Here is a 23,727-nt window from a genome sequence, read left to right as displayed (position 1 = left end):
TCTGCGACAGCAGGCGGAGGCACTGGGAAACAAAGCCAGAGAGCCAACAGCCTCACGTCACCTTTGCCAGGTGCCCGGACACCAGATGAAACCTGGCGCAGCTGCACTGCCGTCAACCCCGGCTGCCACCCCCAAGCAGGAAAATGCCTGAGACATTTTGGCAGAGCTCACAACCCTTCCTTTGGCTCTTCCCCTTCACCTGACCCCTCCACCCCAGCGACTCCCACCGTGGTGCCTGTGCTGCCATTAGTCATACGTAGCATTCTTCGAGACACACGAGGACAAGCATGTGTTGGAGCCCCTTTTCTGCCCCTTGGGAGCCAATCTGGCACCGCTGCCACACACACACCCCAGATGTGCAATGGGATTCATCAATCCCATCATTCGTCCAAACACCTGCATTGTCAGTGAGAACAGGATCAACTAAGCCAGAGTAATAAATCCAGAGCGGCCATCCCGCAGGGAGCTGGCCTGGATTATAGAACTGTTTTGAGGTGTAAGGAAGCGTTTAAGAAAGAAACCAGCATGAATCACAGGACACAGAGGTCTCAGCCTTGGCATCATCCTGCTTTGGCTCCTTCTTTCCTCCCCAGAGCAGAGAGGACATGTGCTCTTATTTTTTCCCTATTAACACGCCCAGGGGCACTGCACCAGTGCTGGGTATGTTTGTTCCCTGCCTGGTTAGGCACAGCCCCCTCAAGTGCTCAGTTTTGCCATTGGGTTTTGCCTGGGATAGCCCAACAGGAACTGCTGCCTCAGGTCTCCAAAAGTCATCCCCCAGCATCCCCACGAGCCACACTTGCATGCAATAACCACGCATCCACGCTGCCGGCAGGTATTAATTAGGGACAGATACAGCAGCAGACACCAACACAACCAGTAGCTGTTCCCCCATATCCTCATCTCACTTCCATCGCATGCAGTCCCTCCAAAACCAACCCAAGTACTATTTTCTTTTAATCCATCATTCCTGGTGATAACATGTTTGTGTTCACCAACACGTACTGTCCCAACCCCACCTCCCATAGACATGCACATTTGTGAGCACGCAGCGCTGGATCCATCCAGAGTTATTTATCTTCCCGCTGATGTGATGACTTGCTGTGACATCTTTCCAAAAGAGCTCAACAAAGCTACCACCGAAACTCAAGGAAGAAGACAGATTAAATTAAGAAATAAAAAATAATCTGGGCCAGATGGTATCAATAAGTTTCATATCCAATCCAAGCCCGAATGCTGGAGATAGAACGGCAGTGATTTTCACAGCCAGGCACTAGTTGGTAGACCTACTTGTGCTCAGCTCTGCCGGCCTTGTTTCTCCCTCCTTTCCCCCCAAGATCTTTGTGAGCCCTTTTCTGATTCTTGCGTAAAAGAATGTGAATGTATATATATATAAATAGAAGCAAAATGACTCAAGAGTAAAATAAAATCTGGACAAAGATCAAACCATATAGGAAGCACCTAATTATCCGTAGATTAAAACATGGGACAAGCATTGCCATGGAAGCTGGCACCCGTGTCTGCAAGTCCAGCCCAGGCCTCTCCCCTGGTGCTCTGCAGCAGAACTGGGGCTGCAGGCAGGAGCTGAGTCCCCCACTCACCCAGCAGCACAAGAACTGGAGCTCCAAAGCCTGGTGAGCACCTCCAACACCATGCAAAATCACCGGCACTGCGCGTGCCCTCTCCCACAGAAATAACCCACAGTCCCAGCCAAGGAGCAAAGACCCGTGGCCGTGTGCAGCTGAATCGCCTCCCAGAGGCTTTTCTAAGGGTGGGTGGGCACTCAGAACAAGGCTGAGACTTTATACCGAGCCCCTCCACAGCCATGCAGGAACAGATCTGGATGGGGAATTTTAGGGGCTCTCGAAGCCTGAGGTTGACATTTCCAGATGCACTCATGGAGTTGCTTTGGGAAATGACACCAAGAATCATGTAATAGCCTTGAGGGGAAGAAAAAAAAATGGCCCTGAGGCATCTCTGGCCAACACTAACCGCTGCCCTTCACAGAAAACTCCATCTGTCCTCTAGACAGAGCAGCTTCCCCTCACCTTTTAGTTACTTAATAACCTCCATGCTCAACCACAGGCAGCCTAGGCATCGCCTGCACATCACCCTCCTCCCAACAAGAGAGGACAAACCTCCACCCCGCCCAACACAGAGCAGCCCTTGCCCTGGGACCTGTCATTTTCCACCGTGTACTAGGAGTAAAACACCACACCGTGTCACTACTCACCCTCGGGCCAATGTCCCCTGCTTCACCCTGTGCATCAGGAAAAATAGCAAAGGTCAGCTATTAGAGGTCAGATTTCAAATGCAAAGAACCGAGCGCAGGGTCAGCTGGACGAGGGGACAGCACAGAGGGGAAGTGGGAAGAGTCCTATTGCTTAACGTATTCAAAACCAGGGAGAAGTCTCAGAGACAACACAATAGGGAATGATGACTAGCAACTGCTTATATCCTACATACGCACGGACTAACATCGCTTTCTGTATAGTAATGACATTCCTCGGCTGCTTGAACTTCACAGGAGGATGTTGTGCAAACAAAGCGATGGAGCCTGCAGTCTTTCAGCTCCTGTGCTGACACAGCTCTATGGCCAAACCCAACCCAGTGGCGGTGCCATGCTTGGCGTATTTGGGCAAACTGAATGGAAGGAATCACAGCAGAACAAGGACACACAGCTGGTTTCTGAATAACTACATGCTAACATAGTCTTTACCTTTTCTCCTTTTGGTCCTGGAGGCCCCTGGAAAAACATAAGAAGAACGACAATTCAGGAACAGCAGAATCATCAATGCGTACGCTCTTACCCCAACATCAAAACCGAGCAGACTGCTTTCACCAGTTCACAAATCTGAGCCACATAACTATTACTTTAAGCAGTTTGCTGCTGGATACAAACAGCACACCACTGGGAAGCAGCAGGGAGGCCATGCCTGCTCGTGCTGGGGCACAGGAACGGAGAAGGGCCGGGCAGAGCGGGCAGCGTGACAGCCGCTCGCAGGCACGTGATGGTGAATAGATACAAGGCATTTCTTGAAGCATTAAATCACTTCTAGAAAAACACATGCTCAGCATATCATTACAACAATTATACATCTGTTTGAAATAAACAAGGAGGATGGGCTGCTTTCTTTGGCCTATTTGCTGAAGACATAAGTCATATTCCTTCTAAACAGCTTTCTGTAAGACAGACAGACAACGCTGCAGCCCCAGAGAGAAGCTGCAGAGCTTTGATGTGCTGCTCTGCATCCTTCAAGCACAAGGCCGTTGAGCATCATCGGCTCAGGCCAGTGCACGGCATGGAAGCGGTGCGGCACAGCACAGAAGAAGGCAGGAGGTCAGCAGCGATGCTGGAGCACCTGCAGCCCCGCGCAGCATCCCTCCTGCTGCTAGCTTGGCTCTGAGCAAACCTGCTGCCCACTCACTCTGATGGAAGTGATCGTGAGCGGTCTGCTTTGAGTTTGGCCATTCGGTAAGTTTGCTTTTCCATTCGGATTCTCCCTGCTTCTCATCCAAGGGTCTCGCTCCTGCCCTCCAGCCATTCGCATCCCCATTGGTGAGGGAGCGCAGCGCTGAGGCGTGCACTGCTCTTTTAATTATGATGTTTTGCTAATTCAAAGCCAATATTAAAAAATAATAACAAAAAAATCCCAACCACAGCTATGACAAAATATACAATGTGCAGCCATAACAAAACAATCCCTGGATGGCTAGAAATTAGTGCAATCAGGAAGTTATTCCAGACAAAGACTGAGTGGCTTTGGAAAAAAAAAAAAAAAAAAGAAAATCACTTGTTTGAGGACGAAAGCTTGAAAAGATTTCCAAGGATGCCCTCTAGTGAACGTGGGATAAAGTGAGACTGGGAAACAAAAACCAGAAGCAGCCATGAGCTCCTGTAACAATTTTCCAGCAGGACTCAGCACTGACCAGTGCTCAGCCAACGCAGTCAGTAGGTGTGTGACTGGAAAAATTAGCAAGAGAAGCGTGGAGCACCTCAGTGTCCATAGGGCTTCTGAGAAAAAGAGAAAGAAAACCCTGGCCCAGGGCTTAAACTTGCACGTTACCCATCACAGAATAATTATTCTAACTGCAGTCATACACACAGAAAATATCTAGATTTAGGTAGTATTTGTGATTCTGCCTAGCCGTTGCAGAGCAGTGTGAAGGAAGAGATGACACGTTTAGCATGTGGTGCTACTTACTGGTTTGCCATCCAAACCAAGGGGACCCTGAAAAGGGAAAGAAAAGACAATATTATAAAAGAATAAAAAACCCCAACAATGTACAAACATAGCAATATCAGTCATGCTCTGAAAGAGGCTCTACTTGCATACTGCACAATTTTTGGCTATGTTACTTTTACACCTAATCCTTCATGCATGTGATCCAGCAAGAAGGTTTCACAGAAGCTGAGCGAGAGGTGACAACTTGCAGAGCACAAAGAGGAGAGAAAGGAAGTGACAGGATGGGTGACAGGGGCACACGGCTCTAGCACAGCACTTGGGGCTACCTCAGGTTTTTAAGGACTAAGAACTGCTTTGGTTAAACTGGGGGGGTCCTGGCAGCGATTCACAGCAGCCTTGGAGCTGGATGAGGCGTTCTGCTTTCTCTGAAGGACAAGCTGAAACTCTGCTGTACTCTGTGGGGAGCACCCATCACCCCCAGACCACAACGGGAAGCCTCACAGATGGGGCCAGGCATCTCACCAGGTAGGAAGGAAGGGTACGTCCATCCCACAGGCTGATACCCACGTGCTTTGCACATCATCAGCAGCGGCACTCAGCCAGAAACACCGCTGTATTTGCAGCACCAAGCTCTGGGCTATCCCAGCTCTTCCTTTCCCAGGGCTGCTGCAGGAGCACGTGGTAGATCGATGTAAGGGCCTATTTCCATTTGATGGTAAAACCAAGGAGAACTGCATTTTCCCCCTCCTCTACCTGCAGCCTAAGCACATACAGCCTCTCCTCACTTAGACACAAAGCCAACTCAGCCTGAAAACGTTTCCTCAAGAGATGCGACACAATGGCTGCAAATCCGTGAAGCGCTCAGACTCCTGCCTGCATCCCAGAAGGCTGACAAGGGCTCCAGGCAGAGCCAAGGATTGTGCCAAACGTCCCCACAGCATCTTTGGCTTTGCAGCCTGGAGGACCTACTGAAGCACACATCATTCGGACGGTCGCATAACACAACGATAGAGTCAAAGTTTTCTGTATTCCTTAGGGAGCTGTTTAGAGTGAACCTTTTCTGAGTTTAGCTTAAGTCTATGATGCTGAAATGGAGGAAAATACAAACAAACAGAAAAAAAGAGACATGTTTGTAAGAGAAGCCTAAGGACTGCATTAAAAATGACGCGTCCATCTCCCCGCTCCAGCCATCAGTAAGGAATAAATCAGCCTGCAGCAGCTGTGCTGGCCGGGCTTGGAGCATTAAACCCCAGGTCTGTATGGCTCTGTTGGGTGAGAGGCAAACCCAGAGGGCTGGGGGGAGATGTACCAAGGATATTCACCTGAAAATAACAGGCATTCTTGTATACGTGAGATTTCAGAAGCTACCAAACATTGATTATGCTATTTACGTAGTGCACGTTACTTAGAAGGAACTACCAGTATGCAAATACTGATACACAAAAGTGTTGATGAAAGATGCAAGCGAACCTAGCTGCATCCACTGATACAGGCTTATGTACCACAGCCAAACTACTCCTTCCCCTGACAAACATCGCTCTGCACTTAATCTCACCACACTTCTTTACATCAGAGCGATTGAGAAAGGTGTCAGGTCTGCCAAATTTCTCTCCTGAAGCTATGATTGCTGGAGCTGATTGACCTGAAGCTCCCGATGCAGCTACTGGGGATCTCCAGAGGAAAAATGCAGGACCTGAGCAGGGAACCCACAGCACATCCACGTTCTCAAAGAAGTAGAAGTCCCACGGATTTAAGAAATAAAAGAAATTTGTAATAGCAATCCATCAGCTTCTAGCTATTCTTGTATCAGTCCACAAAGGGACATCCAGAAGGAAAAACAATGGCCTATTCAAAGAATGTTTGTTTGAGGAAAAGCATTTAATGCTCGAGAGAAACAATATCCATTGGGCTTTCACAGGGGCTCTGTGCCAGCCACTCCGCTGAGGGGACAACGCTGTAAGTCAGGCTCATAAATGTTCATCAGTCCAGGCTGAGGTCCGACAGGCTGAGCACGACCTGCCCGGCCAGCAGCCCACAGTGGAAGGCCCTGAGCAGCCAGGGAGCTGCTGTGGTAAAGCAGGAGACTGCATCAGAAACGTGGGTGTGCTCCACTGAGAGCCTGCAACGTTCAGGAGCGCCCAAGCATTGAGCTCATTATTCTCCCTTCCTTGAATTCTGGTCCATGTCATTTTAATTAAAGATGAAGCAATGTTTAGTTTATTTGATAACTAAGGAACAGAAAAACAACAACTCCCTGTTCCCCAATCAAAAACCAACTCTACAGAAGTTTTCATTTTGGAGGGGACAAAAACCACACTTAAACAACCAACAAAGAGCTTGAGAGTGAGCGCTCCATACACGCCACAACAGAGCCAGAGCAATGGGAAGCTGCAATTTTTGCCCAGGGATAAATTTCACTCCTGCCCTTACCCATGCTCTACTACAAGCCTTTTACTCCTAATCACACAGTGACAATGCTTTACATAATTAAAAGCTCACTAAGCTGAGAGAGGATGAACTACTTTGTCTAGAACAAACCTGATGCTTCGAGACGGAGTAGAGAGAAAATTCCATCAGCTTCCCTCAAAGCGTGGATCTGACCCAAACCATCACTGTGGTGGCCAAGTGGGACAAAACCCATCGATCCTGGACAATTTGAGCAAGCCAGCACTGGTGTGGTCCCAAATGGGCACAGCCAGCAGCCACTGGGCAAACGTTGGAGCCATTGATTGCTGGTAGCCAACTGAGACCTCATTTTCTGATCACGCAGCAGTAAGGACCACCTGCATTCAGCAGCAGGTCAGAGCAGCTCTGCAGGATGTCATCGACATTGGAAGGGAAAAGAGGAAATGTTCCTGTCAGATTGATAAAGAAAACACATCTGCAGCATCTGGCTGGAGCCACGCTGGGTGAGGAGCTGGGTCAGCGGGAGCAGAGGTGAGCGGTGCTGCAGTTGCACTCCCAGACAGTAACACCCGTCACATGAAGACGTGATTTATGTGTGCTGAGAGCACAAAGCTGTGCCAGGTGAGATGCTGGGGCCTGAGCTTGCTACTGCTTCGTGCAGTCTCGCTGTCTGCCTTGAGTTGGTCACACAACATTTCAGCTTTAGTGCTCAGTTACAATTTGAAAAAAAACATGATATTTTTGGCATTTGTTTCACAGCAGAAGCTCATGAGAGTCGAGACACAGCACCAAAATACCTCATTTTTGCAGTGACAGCTGGTTCACCCAACGCTGAGAGCCACCAAAGGCTTAGGAGCAATTTCACATTCACTGAAGAGGAAAAGACGTGGAGTTTACAAGCTCTGATTCCAAAGCAAAAGCTCTTGCACTAAATAATCAACACTTCCCCCGCGCATCCCTTACCCTGCTCAGGGGAGGCTGTGTGCCAGCCTGGCAGACCTCCTGCCTTCCTCTTCCAATGCCACTGATGGTGGGGATGGGTTTGTTTCAGGAACGTTGCAGGAATGTTAGGGGCAAAATATCGAGTGAAAACAAAGCCAGAGATTATTAAAAGGCCAGTCCTTCCGAGTTGGGAAATATTCTCTCATGGTTATTTTTAATGTTTCCTGCTCTGCTAAAAATTAGCACAGGGGTCGGAAGGAACCCTGCAGTCAAATTTTCACAGATTCAAAGGACTGCCTTCAATCTCTGTCTCTGTGGTTTAGAAAAATAGTAAAATCTTGCATTTGAGAAGGAGAAAAGTGTCAGAACAAAAGGGCACGGCAATATTTCAGCGTTGCCACCAAGGGCCTGGGGTCACCGGGCGTTGCAGGGCCTCCTTCTGCTCCATCCACCACCACTGCTGCAGGAACTGCGGGCCCTTCCAAGCAGCAGCACTTCCATACACATGAGGAGGTGGCTGAGTTCCTGCAGCCCATGGGAAGGGTCACCCCACGCACACCGACTGCAACGCTGCTGCAGGTGATGCCTGAGTCCACACAGATCCCCTTTGGTCTTTCCTCCTATGAAATCTGTTCACATACTAATTAACAACCTTTGCTAATAATGTGCTCCGCCTGTTAGTTGGAAATAAAACCATTTTTGTATAAGTCAACACAAACTTCCTTTGGGTTTCTGATTGCGTGCAAACCTTATCTTTTGTTACTCAGCTTTCTTCCTTTTTTTTTTTTTAAAAAAAAAAAACAAACAGCTTCCAAACATGTTTTGTAAGTACTTGATTATTTCTAATATTGGACTAATCACTGTAATTTGAAAAATGTTTTATGCTGGTAACACTGTACATCAGCATATTTGCTCAAAAAAAGAAAGCAAAGGGTATTTTAAGATGGAAAACACTTCACAAGCGCGGCTCCCTTGCAGCATCCAGCAGAGCTCAGCAGCTCCAACCCCTCAGGGCTCCTCTGGAACCTTCCTTCAGGTGGAACCACGTCCTGCAGCCAGAGCTGAGGGCAGCGAATCCACCACAGAGGGCTCAGGCAGAAGATGCAGAGCAGCAGCCTGATAAGGGCCAGGCGCGTGTTAACAAACCAACCAAATAAAATATCTGTGTTCTGTTCCCAAAAATATTAAAAAAGTCCTCATACTGCTGGGCAGCCTTATGTCCATTCTTTGACAGAAACAAAGCAGAAACGAGCAGCAATGTGCTAAGAACTTCGCCCATAATGCAAACCAGAGCGTGGGGCTCTGCGGGAGAGCTGCCACCCTGCAGGCCGGGCTGTGCCACACGAGCCGCCCGCCACCCAACGTCCTCTGCGAGGGGATCCCAGCACAGGGTATTGGTGCTTGCAACGCTTTCTGAAAAATCCTTCAAAAATACAAAATAAAAGGGGAATAATAATAATAAATAAAACTCTTCTGAGGGTCTGTTGTGGCTGTCCTGGACCGTACCCACCGTTCAGTTCCTTCTGGGCACCACCAGTGCAGGCTTGCTGCAGCACTTAGCTCCCAGTTCCCTTCCCAGATGCACCAACAATGTTCATCAGGAGTTCATTATGGAGATAAGGGACTATTTTCCCCTTCAGTATCTGCCTTTAACACAGAACTCCAGCACAAATCTCCTTCCATCTCTTCACAGAACTCCCTCATTGCTTTGCTAGACATCTTTCTGAAGATGCCTGGAAGTAAATACGATGCTGAGCAGCCCAAAGAGATGGAAACAAATCACTGCACAGCAGTGGCACCAGACACCGCTTCAATTCCTGAACCTGCTTAGATGAAACACAAAGAAATGCCCCAACAGAGCCATGGGTTCACCCATTCCTCCCAGCACAGAGGGAAGCAGAGAAGCCCTAACACTGCGTGCCCCGACATGTGGGCCAGCTCCTGCTCCTCCACACTCATGCACAATTGCATGAGATCGTGTCATCTGCTGGTGAGCACCAGGTCAGGAGCGGGAGCTCATCTGTGCATCACATGGCACCAGTTTGCTTCCAGAACAACAAAGTGCTTTTATGGAAGAAAGTCCCCTGACTTCCCCCAAATTTCTGAGGTTGAAATGGGTTCCATGTGTGCTGTGCAACTCCTCCTTGCAAGCATTTGGTGCCCAGTTGGGTTCTGGACATTTTGTGTTTAACATCCAGCTAAGAAAGGAGGCAGCCTCTGTGGTGGGAACGAAATTCTGACGTTGGTAAGCAATTGTGTTGGAAGAATTTCAAGCAAACACTTCAACTTCTTGCTACCTTTATATTCTTGCCCCACTAGTGCAATTCCAGCTCTATGGCTGTATTGGGATTGCCTCTCCTCTGAGGCTGATGAGCAGCCTTCTTGGTTTTCCTCAGTTTTCTGCTGCATACAAGCAGAAAAATTCTCCTTGCAGCTGTTGTTGGTGACTTAGCTAGGCCAGAAGTGCTGGAAGAGGAATGGGAAGCCCAGAAGATAACCAAATGCATCTGCTATTCCCCTGCCGGATGCGACATCAGGCAACTTCTTATTTTTCCCTGTGCAAGAACCACCTCTAAATACAAAGAAAAGCAAACTGCTGCCCCAAAGAGATGCTCTTTACAAAGTCATTGTCTCCACAGATAGAGACAGTAAACGGACACAACAGGATTGGATCTGCTTTCCTGGCTTAAAGTTATTCCCTCTAGGCAGTACGTGAATTGGCCACAAAACTGATATTAAAATGAAGAAACCAAAGCTACAAAATTTGCTTTGTACAATGAATTTTCTGTTCCTTCTGTCTTTTGGAGGCTTACTCGGAGAAGTATGTGTGCAAATGGCTTAATTCACAGGAGATATCCCTAAAGTTTGAATATTTATGAATAAAGATACCCATGAGAACAAACACAGGACTGAAGCTGGCAATTAAGGCTATAACAACTACAGTTATGACCTTGACAAACCTAGCTAAGAAAACTAAAAAGTCAACTTGACAATGGCAACCTTCATTTTGGGGATGGACACCAATTACACAACACAGCTCTGGAAACTTTCTAACAATGCCAGACATTAAATATGATTTTATTTTATATGGGCATTCACAACTAACCAAAACACCCACACAACACACAGGCACTCCATGTCTGTACACAAGCCACCACTCTGGGTCTGGAAAGCATCTGCCTATTGTAAAAACAATACAAAACCAAAGCAAAAAAAAAACCACAAGAAAAGTCTGAGATCCACAGGCTCTTCCCTACAGCCCATGGGATGTGACCATGTAGTGTGGTCTCCTGTTCCTGGCAGTCTTCCTGAAGTGTGAAACCGCTGTTCCCAAACACACCTGGCTAAACCCATGTTCAGGAGCTTTTTGGTAAACTCCAAGTGACCACAGTAGGATGGAGGACTGTCACAAGCAGTTGGCTTTGGCATGTGTTCCTCATTTCGTGCACATCAGCCTGCGTTCAGAGCACGTTTATGAGTTGCACACAAACAGCTTACATGGACTTTCCCCTGCTGAGTTATTTACATTAATTAAAATTCCTAATTGCTCGCTGGAGGAAACTCCAAACTCAGTTGGTTGAAGCCAAGGTCTAGGGCTACCACCAAGACCACGGTCATGCTGCGGTCCTGCGAGCCAGGGAGCCAGCTTCTCTTCTGCAAGCGTTCCCCCAGCCCTGCTCCCAGACATCAGCTCAGAAATAACATTTGGCTTCACTTTTTGCCTTGAAAATTAATTAAAACCAGAGGTTATCATCCTTACAAGTTCATTTCTGGCTCTAAGCACTACAGCTGAGCATTTAGCTCACTATGCAGAGCTCCCCAAAAAGTGTTTCAGAAGATGCTGAGCTGTTCAGCTCCAACTGCAACTTAGCCCAAGATGAGAATATCCTGTGCAAGAATATTTCAGTTTTGACTTAGCAATCATTCCCTGCAAGGTGCACCAGCATAGAGCAAAGTCTGCGTTATTCTCAAAGTTCACCCAGCACAAAGTGCCAGGATGCAACGAGGGTTCAAAAGGCCCCTGTTAAAAACAACCAACAGCTCACTGTCCTTTACTAGAACTCTGCTAACTCATCTTGCTGGTGTAGTTATCTGTCAGAAGGAAAGGATGGTATTACTGGATAGTGAATTGTGTTCAAGAAACATTTAGATATAGCATTGAGAGACATGGTTTAGTGGGGTTATTGGTGGTAGGTGGATGGTTGGACTAGGTGATCTTGTAGGTCTTTTCCAACCTAGCTAATTCTATGATTCTATGAATTATTTTGAGTAAGAAGCTGCATAAGTTCTAAGCAGGCAGAACTGGAAGCTCTTTTCTCCCCCACAACCCTGAGGAGCTGCCACTGAGGCAAGAGATGGGCAGAGCAATGCCAAAGCTCTTCCAGGCAACACGCACTAATGATTTACAAAATTCAAAGGCAAACATAATGCACTGGAAGAACCAAATGAGTAACACTCTGCTCAACTAAAAATAGATGCTAGTATTCCAAGGAAAATGTATCAAGTAAGAGACAACTCTGTTTCCTATCACACTTTTTCTGCAAAGCCTATTCCCTGCTCTGCTTTTTATTAATGAAGACACGCACATAAAGTAATTCACCTCATTAATCAACTTAATTCTTTTGGTTTCTTCCCACTTGAAGTGACAACTCTCCGTTCGGGAAGTCACGTTTAGATGGTGTAGTGGAGACCAACTCTGGGGAGGAATCAGTTAGCAGAGGCAGATGAAACTCTTCACCAGAGTTGGGTTCCAGAAGGCTCTCTGGTGGATGGGAACAGGGAAGGAAATGGTTTCCGGTGAACAGCAAATACAACATCTCACTGGGAAAGAAGAGAAATGTTGTGTAGGAGGAGAGCTGAGTAGCTTGAAGGCAAGGAGAAAACCATCTCCACGTGGGGCAGGGGGAAGGGAGGAGCGCAGGCTGCTAAAGGCACCTCCCAGCCATCACTTTTCTCCTCTATGGATGATCTGATTCTGTAAAACAATCTCATGATGGGAAGATCTGCCTGCACCCAAAGGTCACTTGGAAAGTCCACTCCAGTACAGCTCTTCCATCTGGTCTTTATGTCTCTGTTTTCCAAACGTAGCAGTCTGCACTGTTAGTGTAGGCAGCCAGAAGCACCCCTGTGCCAGCCCTCTGCAAAGCCCACCCTGGCTTCACGTGGATGAATGATCCCCCTGCCAACGCACCGATCCTATGGCGAGGTGAGCATGGGTCCCTGCTCAGGCACAGACTGTGGGCAGCAGAGCAGAGCATGGCGACAGTGCACATCTGCTTTTCCTCTGCTCCATTGCAGCTGCGCAAAAACCCAAAATCAAGCTCTGGGGCTGCGTGTTAGTTTGGGTTGGGCACTCTTGGCAAATGCCAAAAGTGTCATCCAAATTATCCTCATCAGTCTGATCCAAAGCTGCTGTCATCTCTTCAGAACAGCTAGAGAGGGGAGCACCAGAGTGAAACAATGCAGGCAAACCAGCAGGAGCGGCTGTCCTGCCTGCATCCATGCCTTGCAACACCCTCCAGGACAGCAGGGAGAGCTCAGCTCTCTCTTGTGCACACTCAAAGCAGGGGCAGCTGGAGCCCCAGTGCTGCCCCATGGCTGCTGGGCAGGTCCCTGAGCAGGGCAACTGTTGGCACAGTGAAACAGGAGCTCAGCACCAGAGCCAGAGAGGTAAAGGGCCCTGGAAGGTGCTGTGCCTCCATGCCCCCCATGCAGCTACACTAATGCACATTGAAGGCTTTTCCTGACCAGGGTCATGTCTGGCCAGTGTGTCCCAGCTCACTGGAAGAAACAACTTGAGCCTGCAACCGCAGAGAGCTTGTGCTCTATTTCCACTTCATTTGATTCTGACACTCAAAACCAGAAGGGATTTAGGGCAACACACGTTGTTGTTGGCACATGCTTAACTCTGAACAAGAGTCTCAAAGCCCAGCTGGACTGACAGACCTGCCCAAACCCTCCTGAGAGCCTGCCTGTTCTCCCCATTGCTGTGACAACTCAGCACCTTGCTTAAATGCTAGCAGCTCGCAAATAAAATCAAAGCACTGTTATCCAGGAGGTGGAAGTGTTACCACATCCATCCCTGGTGCCAAACACTATTTAACTTCCACTCACTAATTCTGCATTTGCTCGAAGCTGAAGTTTCACACACTTTTGGTAAGGAACTGCAGAAAGCACAGGAGAGGGAAAAACCTTTAAGAAATGATCAGATGTCATTTTCTCCTCCATGTATACATACTACCTTGAAAATGCAATTATTATCACCTCCTTATTAGATAAAGCTACTTAGTGTAGCCACAGGCCACTAATTCACTGTTTACTCGGTTGGGCTCATCGTTTTGCAAGGCCCGGAACAAAACCACTAGTGCAGCAACAGCAGGTCCCATGGAGCAAGGAGAGAGAGGAGCAAAAACCTTCCAGGGACATAATGCTGTTCTCCCAGTGCAGAGGCAGCGGCAGAGGCAGAGCTGGAGGCTGCTGCCAGCCCTGGGGCAGCAGCAGAATCCGTCACTGGGACCCAGAGTCAGCGCGAGGCAGGGCTGGTGGCCAGGCCAGGCTGGGGGGCATGCTCTGCACTAGGGAAGATCTTCTGTTTCATCTCTGCATTTCTGATGTTCAGAGCTCCAGGACTAAACATCAGGAACAAGCTTTGCCATAATATTACCAACACAAAGAAGAGGGCAAACCTACCCACAGCCAAGGGTACTGCTTGTTTGTCAGTGGTTACCACGTCTTGCAAGAGCAAGAAGCCACTTTAAAACTACCAATACACACGTCAACTGGAGTGAAGTCTCCCATCCTGAGCTCAGCTGTGAACCACCACTTGTGTGTTTCTGTGCCCTCCTTGCTCTGCTGAGGCCATGACAAGCATCCAGCATAGCTGCCAGGGGCAGATGGAGCCATCGCAAGCAATGGAGCCCCATCCTACTGCAAAGTCCACCTGCTCATTCTGCAGAATTAACACGTGTGCACCTCTCCTTCCCCAGGCCTGCTGGAGAAAGGTTCCTGTCTTCCTCAGGGAGGGGAAATGGAAACTAAAATCAGCTTTGTGTTTCCCTTTGAGTCCTCCTCTCTCAAGCTCTCCATCCATCACACGCACAAAATCCAACAGATGTTGGTTTGGTTTAACAGCTGCTCAAGGGGAATCAGGACAGGGCATGAGGTGGCAGTGACAAGGAACAAGTTTTCCTAACAGTCTTCTTGAGAAAAAAGTAAACAGACAGGAGTATAATACCAAATACCACAAGAGTGTTCTGTAATACCATGAAAGAGCTCAAGCCTTTTGCTCCGTAAACAATGGAGAATACTGCAAAGGCTCCTGAGATTTGGGGCCAAATCTCTCAAAAGGCCATCGCTGATGGAGAGGGCAGAAAATAGGGAAAAAAAGGGATCAAGACACGCAAAGAAAATCAAGTGTCATGGCAAAGACAGAAAGGATGACGGGGTGCAGATTAAAAGAGAATTAAAATAAAAGGAATAGCGGAGTTACCGGGTAACCATCGCGTCCTGACTGCCCCTGTGGTGGGGAACAAGCGAGATATCAGGTCAGTCAATGCACATGGCAGCAGGCAGGGCGGGGGCTGTCAGCTCCCCCGCTGACCCTGGGACTGAACTCCTCCAGAGAAAGCTTCTCGGGGCAATTTTCTTCCCCCAAAAGGTCACACCTACAGCCAATTTTCCCCAGATTTTGACCTTGTGTCTCACTTGGGCTACTTACCGAAGGCTTGGCCAGCTCGCCCCCATGAAGCAATCAGCAGGGTCCCAGCCATGCACCCACAGCCCCATTCCAAAACCGGGGAGAGGTTTTGTTGGTGATTGCTGAGCACTGAGCTATCCCAGCACCTGATCCTATGCAGGTTTCCCCATTCAGACCCACTGCTCTCTGAGGTCGAGACTCCCCCAGCTCACCTCTACACCTCGCTTCTGTTGGCAGTGAAGCAGAAAGCAGAGGATGCTGTGGGGACAGACCTTAAGTCATTAATGAAACTTGTTGGATCAGCAGAGAAAAACCCAACCTACCCATAGGACTTCACCTTTTCAGCTCCCCCTCTAGGAGCTCCCAAAGGCGTTTACAGCTCCAGCTGAGCTGGTGGCATGGCAAGGGGCTGCTGTAAGCCAGATGCCAGGCGGATTCCAGGGAAGGAGCTGTTAAGCATTAGCTGGTACACAAGCAGGCAGTAAGGCATGTGTCTGCTACAGCAGTGTCATATGCTACTATAAACATAGATTATGTCAGCATGCCTCAGATATGCAGTGAGATCCACACGTTTCTTACAGCACGAGCAGCTCTGGCAGCCCATTCCTACCCATTAGGATGGTTTTCACTTCTTGCTAAGTGCCCCTGCAGCTCCAAATGCCTCCTGCAGCACTACTGAAACAACACTGACTTCCAACAACCACCTATTTAACAAACTGCAGTCCTGGGATGAAGCGTACAGAGAGGTTTTTATGTAGACGTATGGCACTGGAGCACACACACAAATTGGAAACACTTGTAACTTGCTTGCTGGTGAGCTCCCCAGTCAGCACGCTAATACATAAAGTGACTGCTAATATCTGGGACTGTAAATGTTTAATTATGTATGTGGCAAGTCTATCCTTCAATGGCAGAAATTTCCTACCCAGCATGTGATTTTAATACCCTCTGAAACGGAGGTTTTATAGCACAGCAGAGCAGAATACCCCTCACTCACGAGACAGGATGATCAATCACCCAACAGCCACAAATCCTGTACCACAAATTCTAATAATTTCATACACACAACTAGCTTATGACAGCCAAAAAATGAAATGCCAGAACAACTGCTACTAGGGAACAACAGAACTGAGGATACAGTTGGAGCAGTGCGATGCCGTACATGTAAGATGTAATCGATTCCTTATGGCCAAAATCAAGAAACAGAAGAAACCAATAGAGCTAAATGCAGTGCTGCTGAAATAAAATAATATTGTGGTTCTGTGGGTTCTAGGACTTTTATTATGTTTAAAGAAGTCTCTGGAAAACGCTCGTTGAGCTAAAAATTGCAAGGTTATTAAATGAACCAAAACAGGAGTTGTCTCTGGAAGGGCAAAGGGAGAGAAGAACGCCTTGTTTGTGTTAAACCTCCCCTGCGCCCCAATTGCAATTCAATAGTGCCGTGGGAACCAGGAAATGAAACCAAGGAGAGACAAAGCAAAATTAATAGAGCACCATATGCTGCCGCCGCCACATCGCGCACCATAAAAGTGAGCAGACAGCACACGTGAGGAAGCGCGAGGCGGCTGGCTGCGTGTGGGCTGCTGACAGGTGCAGAAATGGTTCAGTCAACCCGTTTAAAAGCCAAAGTACGTGAATTCAAAGTCCCTTAAAGACACAGCAATGGAGCCTAGCACAGGCGCTATCTTCATTTGTAACCTGCCACCGAGTAGGAAACTAAATGCGTTTCTCTAATTAAGTCAATTTGCACAAATCGTAGAGGGGAACAGCAGCACTGCCCTGCACCCCGAGCACTGTGCGTCCACACACAGCTGCAGGGCGCTGCCGATCCCTTCGGATGGCACTTGCTCCATTCATGCCATCATAGCAAACATCTCCAAAACCCATGGCATCGTTGTTGTTGTCTGGGCAGAGTGGCCACATTGTGGTTTTTAATTACAGAATATTTACAGGAAAATGATTTCACGCTCAGACTAAATTTCTGAACACAAACTGACAGGGAGAATTCATTTGTTTGCCTTTCTTGAGCCAGCCAATATCTGGGATTTATGGCTAATGCTAGGCACAACTTTTAGAGTGAACGCGTTCAGATCTCCTCTAAGAACAATCAAGTCAAAGCCATTAAGTCTTAAATTTTCCTGATTTGCTCCTTCAAAACGTGGCCCAATAATAACTTTACTCAATCCTCTCTTCGGGCTAAAAAACAAACTTGAAATAGAAGCGAGATTTCCAATGGCTGAATGCCATTAACCAAAGCCACCAGTAGCGTGGTCCATCCCAGGAGAACCAAAGCCACGGTGCTGTGACAGCTCCCACGCTCCACGTGCACCTCCCTGTCACCTTTTGGCCTTTAGATAGATGGACAGAACTGGGAATTAATTAGCCCAGGAATTGCTAGCCAAGCTATTTTTCCTGAAATGACCCCTTTCCAACCCTGTGAGGCCCTATAGGACGAGAGCAATGTGAAGAAACATCTCTGTTAATGCAACCACGGACAGGGAAACACGTGGCTGCCAACAGCCCATGCCTCTCCTCCAGCACTGGGGGAAGAAAGGTAGAAAGAAAACAGAAGCACCTCACGCCCATAAATCCTTTTTAAAACCCCTCAGCAGCTAGGAGGGCCCAAACAGAATGCTGTTTTCTCGCTCCAAAAGCAGCGGGAGAACCTCAGATTTGGAAGTGGTGGTGGCACAGTGAAAGGCACGGCTGAACATTTGGAAGGAGGAGTTGACACATTTTCAGCTATTACCCCTTCAAACAACAAATTCCCCATAAATTTTCTGGTCGCACTGGGAGGAACGCTCGTTATTCTCCCCAAGACTTCAAACAGAAGCAAGCGAGCTGCATCTTCCCCTCCAGCCCCTTCGCAAGGCTACCAAACCCATATTAAGTGATGGAAACACAACAGATTAGAAAAGCAAGACAGAGCTTTAGAACTAAAAATCCCATCAAAACAGTAAAATATTAGTATAGCGCTCTTGTGGCTCAGTGGAAGCCGAGTAAAGAAACTCTAAAGGGAAACCTCTCCTTTTTTTTCCTTCTGAATATTTGCTGGGTTTAAAATTACTGGAAGTCCCCGAGGGCAGCAAGCTAAACATTTTAGAACTCCCCCCACACCATTTGTCTACAATTGTGAAAAAAATACAGCAGCATCTGGTACCAATTTTCCTTCCAGACACACCTCTACCAAAAAATGCTGTGCTTTTGCAATGACACAGAAAGGAAGGGGAGGGGGGAAGGGGAAAGCCTTAACTTTGTTGATCCAACAGTAAAATCCACGATACTTACTGCAGGTCCTGGAAAACAAAAGAAAAACAAAGAAAAAAAGTCACTTAATTATGAATTATGAAGCATAATCTAAAAAAGTACATAAAAAGGGAAAAAAAAAAATCAGATTACATTACTTCTCAGTTCAATTCCAGCACGATTAATTCCTAGATAAACTTGATGCTATCCTCGTCCTCCCATGTCACGCATGTTGTTGGCCTGCCAACATTCATGGCGGGCGTGAAATCACATTTTTTACACCTTTGTTGCCAGCATGACTCCATCCTCTCTCACTGCACAAGGCCCCAGGTACAGCACAAGGCATCACTGCCTGGGCATCCAATGCAACCACAGAGCATCGCCAGCAGAGCCCCTCGATACAGCTAGAGTTCCACAAGTAAAAAGAGTATTTTCTCCACATTATTATGGAAAAGGAGCTGGAGATGAACTTTCAAAAGCCTATCTTTACCACAGCAGCAGCACAGTGATGTGGCTGCCTTCAAGGCCGGAATGATGCAGCAATCCCACAAATCTACAAGTTCTGGGTACCAGTATCACTGGCTGAAGTCGTGGTGAACACCAATTAATAAACAGGAATAAATAATAACAGAGAACGGCACTCCCCTGCAGGGCAGGGGTCTCTGCCACATGCCCCACTGATTTCTGCAGCTTTCCCAGCATTTGCCCCAGTCGGTGCTGCCCGGAGGTGAACCCTGAGCCCCTGCTCTAATGCAATCCATGCTTCACTCCCACTTGCGAGGGATCCTAAAGCTTGCTGGTTTGGGATCCTTCATGCTCCATTTCCTGGCTGATCCAAACCAGAAACAAATTAAATTAAAAAAGAAAAAAAAATAATGTGGGAAAAATTAAAACAGAGAAAAAAGATAATTAGCTTTCCTCATTGTGTATTATTCTATGAAATACAATGAGAAGCATATTTTATGCTAACGCATCTTCAAGGCTTTTAAAGTTTGTTTAAACAATCTCATGTTGAAAAGTTGAATAACAAAACCCCCAAAAGCTGAAGAATAATGGGTGAGACCAAAGCGCCTGCTGCCAAACTCAGCCTGTTAACCTGTGCTCATCAGCTGAACACAGCCAGCTCCAAATCTTCCCCCACCCAGAATTTGATTTTTCTTAGTGCTGAAATTCACTCAGGCTACTAGCATGCTTTCCTTGGTTTAGTTTCTTGTGTATACAGAAGCTGATGGATCCAAGCCAATTTATTAACTGAGAATCGTAAACCTGATTTATTAACTCGTATGCCAAGTTACCCACAAGAGGCCTTACGCAGAAAGGTAAAATCTAAGTCTTGAATAAGAATCAGCCAAAAAATTATTTTAGTATGGGATTTCAATCAGCTACCAATTATAATCTCCTTGGGATCTGTTGCCTTTTCCAGCTACCGTTTTCTCCCAGCAGCACACACAGGGAAGCGCTCTTTTAAGGTTCCTCTCAACTACCAGAATCAAAGTTAGGGGCTTCCTCTATGCGCCACATAGGATGCTCTCCATTGACATCCATGGAGCTAGGTAATCTTTATTGGCCCGTTTGGCCAATAAATCTTCATTAAGGCATAAAGTTAAATTGATAGAACCAATCTTTTCCTCCCTCAGAACAGCATGATGCAGAACACGTTCTTTAAAAGCCTGGCCACAAGACGCCTGTCTCCCATAGAAGCAAGTCAAGCATTCTGCGAGCCAGCAACAGGAGCTCAGCCTGTGCTGAGGGGCTGCCCCCTCCCCAGCCACCTCCGAGATGCAGGCATGCTGAAGAGCAGACTAAACCAGTTGGAAATTCTTATAATGAACAAAGAGCTGGAAACAGACTTTGTACCTTTGAAACCAGATAACAAATTGGGAGCTTACTTCAGAAGGAGAAGGAGGAAGACAAAATAACCTGCAACGTGCATGGAACTTGGTCTGCAATTGGTTTCTATGATCTGCGGCATACATCACTGCTATGGGTGAGGGACCAGCTGGTATCTGAGTCTGCAAGGGCACAGAGATCCTCGGATATGCCATAAGATTCCTTGCAAAGCTCTACAGCTGTGCTTGAGGGAGGTGGGACAGAACCTATTACAGATAAGTGACCCAGATTTCCTGACTGGCTGACATGAATGTTATTTTGTATATCCAAAGACCCAGCATGGTCTCATCCTTGGCAGTACACAGACATAAGGGAAGTGACAGGTCACAGACAATTGTTTCCGCATATTTTTGCGGCTTGAGAATTTGGGGATAAGCAACCATTCCTGTTTAATCGTTTATCACGGAGGCCTTCCTGCCATGACAGCAGAGAGCACAGCCGGGCAGGGAAACCAAACCAGGGACAACTGCTACAGTGGGAAAATGCCCTGGAGCAAGAGTAGGACTGATGAGGCTTCTCCTAAAGCTCAGTAGATGCCAACATAGTCCTCACGTACACAAACGTGCACAAACTGATGATAGCAGAATGCAGGGAGCACTGAAAATTCCCAAATAAAACCCAAGCTCCGCACGATTCACACATAAACGCGCTTACTGAATAACAACTGCATGTGTAGGGCTGTACAACCACAGGGCCAAGGGGCTTGGAAGTGCCTTAATGGTTAAAACATGGGCTGTAAGTATGTGTAGGGCTGGCAGACGAAGAATGCTTCTCCATGCAGAAACTGCTTTGCTCTTCATTAAAAAGAGCCCTAAATTCTTCCCTATTCCAAATTAGGAAATTTGTGTAAACAGAATGGATGTAACAAAAAAAAATATATAAATACTTTGAACCAAAACTTTGGTAGAAGTTCAAGCTGAAGTAACAACTCTAGTGAAATGTAAATTTGGAACCAGTCAGGGTGGGGTGGGGGTGAAGGCTGTTTTATCTCATTTCAAAATTTCAAAACCTTTTCCCTAGAAGTGTTTTTGAAGCACGAAATTCCTGTAAACAAAACCTGCAGCCAGAGACGGCAGCTTTGCCCACACTTCCCCACGAAATAACACTTTGTCAAACAACAGTCCCCCTCCAAGCGTACCCATGTGGGCAATTCCTGTGCCTGAAGCAGCCACCCATCCACCCCAGCGCTGTCGGAATCAGAGCTGTGAGTCCAGAATCAGCTCTTACTTCACAGGACGACATCATTAAACGCTGTTTTAGCATGGGAAGAAAACTGTATCTGAGATGTGCGGGCTTGCTGTCAGGAAGAACCACAACAGCTCAAGGTTCAAAGTCTTCCACCTTTTTCTTGTAGAAGACTGCAAGTTGCACATAAGGTCGCATTCATTTAAATGCATTTTTCTTTCCACGCACCAATGCTTCCCAGGGGCAGATGCACGAAGGCCTTCCATGCCATGCTTTGTTTCCAGCAGACAAGCAGCAGCAGGAATCAGCACCACTCCATGAAGCTGGGGCCGCGCTGGGGCGGAGCAGGGACAGCCAGGACCACGTGTGCCCTGCTCCAAGATGTGCATGTGCCCCATGGCATCAGCTGGTCCCCACGGGAACTGCAGCAGAGATTCCCAGGGCCAGATGGCCGCTCGCGTAAATACCACGGGTCAGACAGCACCGCTCACCTCCACCGCTCTGGGTTTGATGAGCCGGGCTGACAGCTGCAGAAGTGCTCCCCAAATATCTGGGCATCACGCTTACGGTCGGCGAGGAGGTGCCAGCAGGGATCACGATGCTCAAGCCATCACCAATGGTTTACCCCGGCGTTTTCAAGTCCTTCTTGAGGAGCGTGTAAACACATCTGCTCCATTTCAAAATCCGAATTGTTCAGTTTTATTTAGAACTGGTTTAAAACTCGTCTCTTACAGCATCTTCCTGCGGCAGAGCGGTTGTCTCGGCGTGCTTTCAAGATGACGAGTTCTTAGCTTAGAGAAACGTAGAGCTGTTAGATTTTCTTTATGATCTGAATCCATCAGAGCCAAAGAAAAAAGTAAAATCGAGTCTTGGTTTAAATCAACAGGAGAGTGCGATTGAAACAGGACAGGGTGATCTCTCAAAAGTTTCTCTGCTTGTTTATAAGAGATGTATATTGAAAGTTTCAACATGAATCAGAAAAAGGTTTTTCAACGTTACCATTTTAAGAACTGCCAGGAAAACCTTTCCCTTTGGCAGGGCTGGAACCAGCACTGCACCTCCTGGCTTGACAACAGTGTTTGTCTGGAGGTTGTAAGACCATAACCACATCTGGCCCCCGGGGATGGATGCTATCATGCTAGGCAAACAGTGTTTTATTCACATTTATCAGCTGTAGCAAAGGAACAAGAACCTGGTTTATGTGTGGTCAGGTTCTCAAATATAGAAATATATATTCAAGCTATCTATGAAAACAAACATCTGGCAGCTGGGCCAAAAGCAATATACAGAGGGAAGTCTGCTTTCCGTGTTTCTATCTGTGGCAGAGCAGAGCAGGCCTTGGGGGCTGCAATGCATTACACGGATTTAACTGCTTTGCTCCACTGAGAGTGAGTGTGTGTGTGTGTGTGTGTGTGTGTGTGTGTGTGTGTGTGTGTGTGTGTGTGTGTGTGTGTGTGTTGGTACACATGGGCATTCACTGCTGCAGCCTTCTGCTTCAGAGGAAATCAGCTCCAGGGCCCACTGCCACCACACGCACCATGTCTCTTCCTTACCCAACATCCCACTCTCCTCGATTTTCCTTCACAGTTGTATAAAACTTGAGAAAAGATGCACGTTATTAATAACTATTATTTTTCTTTATTTTATAGCTCGTGCTTTCCTGTTGGTCCCACGTTGATTCACCAGCAGCTTTCTGCTTCTCCAGAGGGATGCACGGACAGCGGCAGTGTGACATTAAACACCATGACCTGACAGCAGCGTTGATCTGATGTGAATCACTCTGCCTTCCACATTTGCTTGGAGTTCGTCAAGGCGTTACCCTCCCAACCTGCCCTGAGGGCACGGGGACATCCAGGGCCCAGTGACTCCACCGTTGTGCCAATCCAATCACGCAGCACTCGTGGATGTGCTGTGGCACCACAAGAGCGGCCTTCAGAAGTTCTCATGTGAAGCAAGAAGACAAATGAAATGCAAGGGCACACTCACGTTTGGTGCGCCTAAGTTTTCATGAGGTCTAGAGGCACTTTGGAAAATGCTTGCATGAATACCTGTGTACAAATGTACCAAATTCATTGGTAGCCCTCACCAGCTGCCCTTGGTTGAATGCTGTACACCAGTACGGGCTTTCAAGAGTGCTCTCATGTTTAAAAACAAACAAACATGAAAAAAATCAAA

General features: G+C 47.4%; 1 protein-coding gene across 1 annotated transcript in view; it reads right to left on the bottom strand.

The window, feature by feature from the left end:
* COL23A1 (collagen type XXIII alpha 1 chain) overlaps positions 1 to 23,727 on the bottom strand; it is a 155,151-nt gene that overhangs the window by 19,820 nt on the left and 111,604 nt on the right. Inside the window, exons 4-8 of the mRNA XM_021410170.1 lie at positions 18,520 to 18,527; positions 15,025 to 15,051; positions 4,206 to 4,232; positions 2,720 to 2,746; positions 2,234 to 2,260 (exon numbers count right to left, since the gene is read on the bottom strand). Of these exons, the coding sequence (XP_021265845.1) occupies positions 2,234 to 2,260; positions 2,720 to 2,746; positions 4,206 to 4,232; positions 15,025 to 15,051; positions 18,520 to 18,527 (116 nt within the window). The remainder of the gene's footprint in view (positions 1 to 2,233; positions 2,261 to 2,719; positions 2,747 to 4,205; positions 4,233 to 15,024; positions 15,052 to 18,519; positions 18,528 to 23,727) is intronic.

Source organism: Numida meleagris, chromosome 12, assembly GCF_002078875.1.
Source record: "Numida meleagris isolate 19003 breed g44 Domestic line chromosome 12, NumMel1.0, whole genome shotgun sequence".
Classification (NCBI taxonomy): Eukaryota; Metazoa; Chordata; class Aves; order Galliformes; family Numididae; genus Numida; species Numida meleagris.
The sequence above is the reverse complement of the archived record's forward strand: the minus strand, read 5'-3'. Positions and strand labels throughout refer to the sequence as shown.